The 8759-nt window shown below is 44.7% G+C and overlaps 1 protein-coding gene across 1 annotated transcript; it reads right to left on the reverse strand.

Annotated features, from left to right (window-relative positions):
• Nucleotides 1-323: 323 nt before the first annotated feature.
• On the reverse strand, nt 324-7800 carry LOC104615677 (doublesex- and mab-3-related transcription factor B1-like). Its single transcript, XM_010294555.1, has 4 exons — nt 7374-7800; nt 5456-5688; nt 3647-3791; nt 324-430 (listed from the first exon to the last, which is right to left on the reverse strand). The coding sequence occupies exons 1-4, from the start codon at nt 7798-7800 to the stop codon at nt 324-326; spliced, it is 912 nt and encodes a 303-aa protein (XP_010292857.1).
• Between the last annotated feature and the right edge of the window lie 959 nt (nt 7801-8759).

Below are 8759 nucleotides of genomic sequence, written 5' to 3' on the forward strand. Positions count from 1 at the left end.
CCAAAGTCACGGAGCCACCTAACCTCAGCAAATGAAACTAATTCAGAGTCATAATCATTTGCTGCTTCCACCTGCTTAAGGGGCAAGGGATTTACCATGGCTCTGGAAAACTTCTTTTAGGAACAAGGGCTTTACAGTGCTAGGGAGGCAGAGCTGTGAGCCTGGTAGCTCTAACATGATCATAAAGTGAGGCAGGGGACTAATCCCCTTCTTCTAGCTGTTGTAACTGCTGAGTGACTAAGTGTTGCTCTACCCTCATTCACTAACAGTCTCCTCAGAAATGAAAATAGTGCTGCCTGCTGCTCAGCTCTTCTCCAGCCCATTTACTGTTTGGAATATACAGATTGGTCTCTGCTTGTTTCTTCTGGGGAAGAAGATGGTTGGCCAGGTTCACGAACCACCCCTGAATCCTGACTGTCAGCTTCAGTAGCTGAAATAAACATGAAGAATAGAAAAAGGTCAGAGTTAAACACAAACAAACAAGCCAAAACCCCCACACCCTGTATTTCAGTTTGCATTACACCTGGTATCAATCACATTTCCAGAGGTAAATTCTCAATGCAAAATTACTTTCGTCAATCCAGTTTGTTTTTCCACCCAGTTATTTCAAAGGTGCCTGACATCAAGAGCTGCAGCTCTCTGGACTGAGATACTGCACTTCAGACAGCAGTTGATTGTTTCAGCCATGCTTAAAGAAATGTAGCAAGAGTGCTTTGAGACAGCAAGTGTTGAAGCTGTACTGGAATAGAAGTATGAGGCAGACTCTTTTGCCTACTTAATCACAGTGAATCTATGCCATGCCTTTTTAACACTCCTGTGAATTCTCCTTTGAGATAATCCCTTCTTCAAATCCAACTAGAGATTTTCATTTTATAAAGTACTTACTTGCCAATTTGCATGAAAAGCTCCCTCATTTCCTCATGGGTGACTTGGGGTTTTATTTGTTTTTCTGTGGCTTGCTTTTTTAGAAATCCAACAATCTGCAATCAGACTCTGTCCTCAGATGCTGTACTGGCTCTTTTACTGGACACACCTTGTGTTTATTTTGTCAAATGTCCACAATATTACTAGTCAATACTGCATGAAATTGTGTAACAACATGGGCTATACTTCACACCACTGCTGTAAACCTCACTGGCCTCAGTCATTCAGCTGCAGTCAACTATTGACTCAAACCTCTCTGGCAGCAGCTTCTAGCCCAGCTTCTAGCCTTGGAAAATCTTTTTCAGACAGGACTTGTTTTTTTTTTTTTTTGTCTTCATCTCAGATTCCCTTCGGGGCAGAGATCACAGACATTTCATCTCACCAGTTGTCCCCTGCTAGAGTTTTCTATATCCATTTTCCTGCAACAGTTTTGCCAGAAAGCCCATTTCGCCTCAATTTTGGAGGTCTCTCTGGAGGAAGGATGTTCCCAAGTCTAATTGCAGGTTTGAGTCAGTTCCTTTCTTGGGGGAAAAAAAGACATGATGCAATCCTAACACATCCCTATGCACTGTTACAGATTTTCTCTTTTTTTGAGCATCTTGAATACCAGAATCAAAGGATTATTAGTTTCACTGTAATGTTTTACATCTGCATCTTCTGCTGGCAGGCTATTTTGTATATGACCTCATGCAGAAGTATCTCCCCTCACTGGGTCACAATTGCAAATTCCTACATATCCTGGAGCACAAATGCTATGTAGTGGAATTAATTTGTACTTTCTCCGTAGTACCAAGAAAGCTGGATTGTTCTGTGAGCAGCACAATGCATGATGCATTGTTTCCTATGGCTATGTGCCTGGGTTGTGTTTTCCCTAGCGTGTAATAAGGGCTGAGGTCATTAGATGGCATTTTGCTCTCTGGAAGGGTGCTCTCATGACCTCCCGTCTCTATCCAGTTGCCTGTTTTCCTGATTGTTTGGCTGGTACAACTTCACTCTACCAGTACAGGACTGGATTTCCTCTGTTTTCCTCACACAATGCCACTACTTCTCTCCATGTCCCCCATGTCTGCTACTCCCAGTTCCTTCCCATTCCCACACACTCCCAATAAAATAGCTGCAGCTTCCTACAGGTCCTCTGCCACTGCAGTATCCCCTTCTGTCCCCTCCAAATCACAAAACCCGTTAATCCTCACATATACTTTCTGGTCTGCCTGCCAGCCGTCAGCTTCCTCTCTTCCCCTCAAACTCAGCCTCTATTATTTCACTTCCAGCACACCAGTATCTCCTACTTGCTCCATTAAAATCCTTTAAGATGCCTTTGTTAGCATCTTGAAATAACTTTACATTTCTACGATGTTGGTACACCCCACACACTGACATACTCTTCATATTCCTGTTGTCCACCACATCTCCGGCTTACTTTTCTTTGTCTTTCCAGCCAGACAAGAAGCAGGTATGCTCTGACTGCTCTGAGGATATGTGCCCATTGCTGGGCTGACTGGCAGGCACTTGGTTGTTGGCAAGGTACACACACGTCAGTCAGGAATTGAGTGTAAGCTGACATGGCTGTAAACAAACCATTTTGTGGGAGGCATCTGTTTCCCTTGCAGATCAATATTGTGTAGGCCTGTGATCACAACAGATATGTTTAGCTGAAAATAACTAATGGGTTGAGAAGTTATAAGAGGACTGACATTAACAGAAAATGAGACTGCACAAGCCTTATGTTGTTGAGAAACCAGGCCAAAAACCCCCAACTTATATTTTGTCCCACATAACGACCATTAACATCTTTTCAATTCAAATGAGATAATTATACTCCTCTATTTCTCCTTCCTCTTACACAAAAGATTTGATTTTTCACTGGGTGATTATTGTAATCTGTTTCTTAAACAGTCAGATTAACAATTTTTTATTCTGGTGTTCAGGAGGAGAAATAAAGTTGTATTTATTTATCTGCATTTTCAAAAAGAATTTAAAATAAAGCTAGCTGTTCACTCATCTAGTGCTAGTGTTTAATTCTCTGAGCAGCTCTACCCTCTTGTGGTCACAGCTAGCTGCAGCCAAATGAAAGACTTTCAAATATAATCACAAATATGTCCACATGTAGGCACAATACACGAAAGAGACCCGAAAGAGACCTGAAAGAGAGGGGCACAAAGACTTAACCTATGCCAGAAATTTAAAAACCTGTGCGATTCAATAAAGCAACTTGAGATTTTGAAGATTGGCTCTTTCATTCACGGCAATTAAAATGTAGGATTTTCAGATGAGCAAGAAATTTCATACTGTTCATGCTAAGTGTTAGTCTGCATTTTTTTTAACATTTGGTCTAAACTGCAACAGAGCCAAGTAATTTTTAAAATATGTCCCAGAAACTAGCTATTTAGAAAAATATTTTCATTTTGAGAACATCAGCAGATCAAATTCTGGAATGGCTTTGAGTCCTGGGGCCTGCAACGTCTGTTTGAAATTGAGGTGTTTGTTAGCTGGAAAGCCCAAGCATGTCAGGCCACTTTCCCTAAGTCAGGCCTGTCTAGAGCTGTACAAGCTGACAATTTGTCCTGGGACTTCAGGATCTCAGTCCTGGCTCCATCACAGTGATCTGTGAAACCCTGAAAACTAGCTAGAATCTGGGTCTCTTGAGGCTTCCACCTCTGTGGTTAGGTATTGAAACCAGGTTAAAACTGAATCTCCCAGGGTTCATCTCATACTTCCTTACCATGTGCTTCCTTGGTTGTTTCAGCCAACATGTTCAGTGAAAGGGGAGGTGGAATGTAATGAATTCCTGGCAGAAAACCTGGTGGGATGAACTGAGGCAGAGGAGTGTAGTATCCTTGATGGAAATTTCCGCTTCCATCTGGAATCTGCAGAAACACATGAAGCAAAGCATCTTCCATCTAAAGACTCTCTCCAGCACGCATCTGCAGCATCAAACAATTTCTGTTTCAATCTTTACCTGTGAATATTACATTTTTTGTCCATTTTGTGGCCATATGCTGCCACGTCTGTGCACGTACTGGCATGTGCAAAGCCTGTACATAGTGTAACACACTGAAACTGAGAAGTGGCAGCTTCTCAGACCATGTCTCATCTGAAATTGACCTTCTAAGTCCTCATCTTCTATTCTAGTATCTCATTAGAGTAGTTGGTTTAAACCAGGAGCAGCTCACCTTCACCACTGACCTGCTGCACTTGCCACTGAACAAGTCTGTAACTTTATGCAACAGAGAGGCAACCTAGGAAAATGCTCCTTGCCAGTACCTCCCTGCTAGTTCTGGATTCTCCCCTGAGCCCAGTGAAGTGAGTGGCTCTGCCTACACTGAGGGGCTGGTGTGTATCACAGGGTGCCCACAGCCCATGTCTTCCATGATCACTAGACCTATTAGAGCATGGTAAAACTCATCCCATGTGCAAGGAGAGTTTTCCATCCCTCAGAAACACTAGCATCAGAGAAACAGGACCATTTATCTCTTGGATCTGGCCATGCACAGATACCTGGTACAGATAGAGCTCATATGAGATCTTTCGTTCAGTTTCAGGACAGTTAAAAATTAAGTTCAAAACCACATACAGTGATGGTCTAAACAAGGCATTTCCCAAGCTGTGCATATCAGCCCACCAGGACTCAGACTGCTGATAGCCACGCTCTTTCTCAATAATCCCTAAAATGTGACAGGGAATGTCTATGCAAGCATAATAAATCTAGTAGTCTTGAGGCAGATCACTCTGCCTTAACAAGAACTTATGAATTGTACTCAATGCAGACAGAACGGTGCATGGCAACTGGAAAGCTGATAGTGTGCCCAACTGTGGTACAAAAACTGGACACCACCAGTTTAAACCAACATGACTGACAGCACTGAAAGGAACTGGAAGTGCCCCCACACACCATTACAACTGACAGGCAGTTCAGCATCTTGTTTCTTACCATATCTATGTGGTTTGAAGGTGTGTGCCCTATGATGCCAGATGTCATTTTTCATCTGAAACTTGGGTTAACCACAACAATTTTCCACTGTTTTTGAGAAACCAAATGTCTCAAAACAGAAGCATCCGACCATTCTGATTCACTTCCTTGTGGAAGCTGATTTTCCCTTGTTCTTCTCTGTGGCTTTGGTGCCTTGGCCAAGCCCTGACACTCTCCCTCCCCATTAGATTTGTCAGGCATGGAAGAAGAAGAACCTCCCAATGCACATTCTGTGCCATCTGTGCTGGCACAACATGACCATATTAAGTGTCCTACTGCCATCATTCCACAAGGCTGTTGCACATGTTAGCAGGATATATAAGCCCCAAAATACTTCACAAAATCTGGTCCCTTGCAAGTGCATGGGTTTGCTCTTCTGGGTTCAGGTCAGACTATCGGACATTACCATTTGCTAATGTTTTTTTCTTCAGCATAATATACCAAAATGCTGTGAAATAACTGGTAAGCAGGGTAACATTTCATGGGTACTTTAACAGCAAGATAGCAGGTGAAAGTAAAGATAGCAGTATTTCCAGAGGTAATTCAAAGACCATTACTTACTGACACAGAAGCTGCATTCCCTGGCCCATAGTTGCTAGGAATGTGTCGGAAACCTCTCTGAAGTGATATTCCTGCAGGTGATGGTGCTCCCCTACAGCTTGACTGATTGATGGCAAATCCCATGGGAAATGGGTGGTAAGGATATACCCCGGAACACCCAGGGTACACTTTTGGAGGTTCTCTCTCCACATATTCTGGATTGACCATGTATTCTGGAGGAAAAGCAGGGTGAGCTAGGAAAAAATGAGAAAAAAACAAATTAAAGTATCCATGTCATTCTATGGAGTTCAGGACAAGTAGCTGTAGGACCAAATTCCACTCTTAGGCAGGAGAATATGGCCCTTTGGTTTCATGCTTAGCTCCTCGTGAATTTATTTTGTGATTTTTTTAAGGAACTAAGGAAAGGTGCAGCAGATGATACTGTAATGCAGAATGATTGGTGTTCTTTGCTGCCTTGTGCATTGTAAAGCTAGTCCTTAGTAAAGCACTGGCTGCAGAATCTTATTCTTTCAGTACATCACCAACAGCAAAACAACCTACCTTAAGACTTTTTACTCTAGCAGAACTTAAAACAAAAATCTACAGAATAGAGTTCTAACTTTAGTCCTACCTGTCACTTCTTAAGTTAATTTACAAAGGCTCAATTTTAGGGACATACATTGGCAATTTCAGTTGCAGGAATCAGTTACTTCCTTAGTTTTTTATCTTTCATCTGGAATCTTATATGGCCTCTCTGAAGTTTTAAAAAAGAGTGGTTATTTGAATACGAATAGGGTCTTTCTTGTCTGCATGTCCTCTTCTTGGTAAAGAAGTGGAAGAATTTTCTTCGAGAGTAGGTTGACTTCTCAAGTATTGGAACTGTACTATTTGTCCCTAACCTTTTTTAAATTTGGTCAGCAGATTAAAAATGTTATTAAGGGAAGGACTGACAGCCGTATGTACAGCTAGCATCATCCATAAACATAATTTTCTTAGAAAACAAAGCTAAAAAAAAGGGGGAACAGTTATTGACAGATTAGGTGGGAACTAGAGTTGTCTGAAATTACTCTTTCCTCTGGGCTTCTCGAACAGCATTTTGTCATGCAGGCTGCCAGCCCTCCAGAGGCTCAGGCTAATGACTGCTGCAGTCTGTAGGGATTTCCCTACAATTACTATAGTAAATAGTAATAGTATGAAGTTACTGTAATAAATAGTAATAAACTAGACAAGTCACATGAAAGACTCTATTAAAGGAAGCAATTTAAGAGGTGGCAGACCATACAACTCTTCCACCTGCAAAATCTATGGTCTGCTCTTAAACACCAAATGCACTTTTACACCAAGTGATCCAAGCGAAGTTCAGTCTTTGCTACAGGAATTAAGGCCAAAAGGTCCCTTTCTTTTACAGTGCTGTCATAGAACTCTTGCTTCAGGCAACTGCAGCGGCAACTTCCCCATTTACCTGCCATCACTGAGGTTTTCAGCATTTTTGTTGCTGCAGGCTTGTGCCTATGAATTTATAAACAGTGAGACAGCATTTGGAGAGAAACATGCACAAGCACCTGCAGTGCACAATGGATCAGTTTGGTTTCCCTCCCAGACTAATTCCCGTCTCAGAGGAAAGCCGTTTGCTTAAGCTTCAACTTTGCAATAAGCTGTGAGGCTGAGCACATTGCTCCTGCCGCTGCAGAGCCGCGCGACCCATGTTGCAAACCCGACAGAAGGGAAAATACATGCAGGGTTGCACGTTCAACATGCAAGCTGGATACCTGTGTCCACTGAGGAAGGAAAGAGGCAGAGAACTCCAGGGAGCTGGAGCCTGAGGCATCAGGCGGGTGCAAGCTGCGCCAGTCTGCAGTGTTTGATGGGGGAAGAGGGAGATGAACAGGGAAAGAAAGATGGAGAGACAGGGGAAGAGGCTTTGGGGACAAGCCCTTACCATAGTCCCAGAAGGGAGGGCCGCTGGGAGGTGACAGCGGCCCCCTGCATGCTGTGCCTTTGCCGTTGCTGCCCGTGGGCTGGGTGCCCTTCATCCCCTCATGGCTGCTCTGCTCAGGGGCACTGGCTGCCCCGGCAGAAAAAAACGGCCCCGCGCCAGCCGCGGCGGGGCCTTCGCCTGAGGGAGCGGCCCCTGCGTCTGCCGCAGCCGGGGGGTCGGGCAGCTGCTGCCTCAGGGCCTTCTGGGCCGCCATGATCTTCTGGCGCTCAGTGATGAGGGCGCACTTGTCGCACAGGCAGAGCTTCCAGCGGCAGTGGCCGGCATGGCCCTTCACCGGCACCACGAAGCCGTGGTTACGGCAGCGGGAGCACTTGGGGGTCCGCAGTGCTGCCTTCGTCGCCACCGCTGCGGCCTCCTCGGCCTCCATTGCACACCAGTCCTGGCTAACCACCCTGGCACGATGGGGCCAGCTCCTCAGGGTTTTTATATAGGGCATGGCCGCTGCCTCCCCAGCATGTAGCAACCTGGGCAGGCGGGGCAGGAGAGCCCATGGCAGCGGGTGGGGAATGCCCCGCTCTGGGGAGCCTGTGGCACAGGAGTAGCCTTGGCCTCACAGGTCTGCCCTCCCTCAGCCAGGCACAGCTGTACCTGCCCGCCTCCCCGTGCAGTCCCCTGGTGCGGGCGGGAGCCAGACCTCAGCCATGGGCGGCTGGAGGAAGAGGGAGAGTGGGTGCTGTGTCTGCAAGAGCAGGGGGAACGTGCCGCATGTTTTAGTACATTTCCTTGTGCTGGTGCATGCAGAGGTGGGGTGCACATGGGAGGGAAATGCAGTGTGCCTTACAGTGCTGCCTTAAGTGATAGTTTTCCCTTTTGGCACTTCAACATCCGCACTCCCTTTCATACCTCTCATGCCTTTGCTTTTAATATGCACAGGATTTCAGTTCCATTTTGTTTCCAATTTGCAGCATGCTTCTCTTAATCAGGAGGAGTGACTGCCTCAGCAGAAAAAAAAAACACTGTTTCATCATCCTGTTTTTCAAAACAAGGTACTAAGATGAAGGCAGAAAGTGTATGTCATTCAAAAGACCTGTCTCCTTTTCTCAGAATTCCTTATTCTCTGGAAACAAAGACAGGCTTTCAATTAGAAATACAGGAATGCTCCAGTTCCAGTATTGCTTAGAAAGCACTTGTTATTTGTTACTGCTGGTAGCTACAAAACCATGGTTTACACAGTAGCCTATTTACAGGAGAAAACCCTCTGCTTTGAAATGTAAGGCATGACACTGCTGATTTTTCTCACACATGCAATAGCTAATTCTGTTTTAAAATCTTGAGATGACAATAACTTCTACACTAAAGAGAATAAACCACCAAGTAGTTGTGGAG

This window comes from Phaethon lepturus, unplaced genomic scaffold (genome assembly GCF_000687285.1).
Source record: "Phaethon lepturus isolate BGI_N335 unplaced genomic scaffold, ASM68728v1 scaffold32039, whole genome shotgun sequence".
In the NCBI taxonomy this organism is placed as follows: domain Eukaryota; kingdom Metazoa; phylum Chordata; class Aves; order Phaethontiformes; family Phaethontidae; genus Phaethon; species Phaethon lepturus.

Coding starts and splice junctions, on each gene's coding strand:
- LOC104615677 (XM_010294555.1), bottom strand. CDS start 7,800: ATGGAGGCCGAGGAGGCCGCAGCGGTGGCGACGAAGGCAGCACTGCGG. Junction 3,792..5,455: donor GGAATGCAGCTTCTGTGTCA/GTAAGTAATGGT, acceptor GTGTTTCTGCAG/ATTCCAGATGGAAGCGGAAA. Junction 431..3,646: donor AACAACCAAGGAAGCACATG/GTAAGGAAGTAT, acceptor TGTTTATTTCAG/CTACTGAAGCTGACAGTCAG.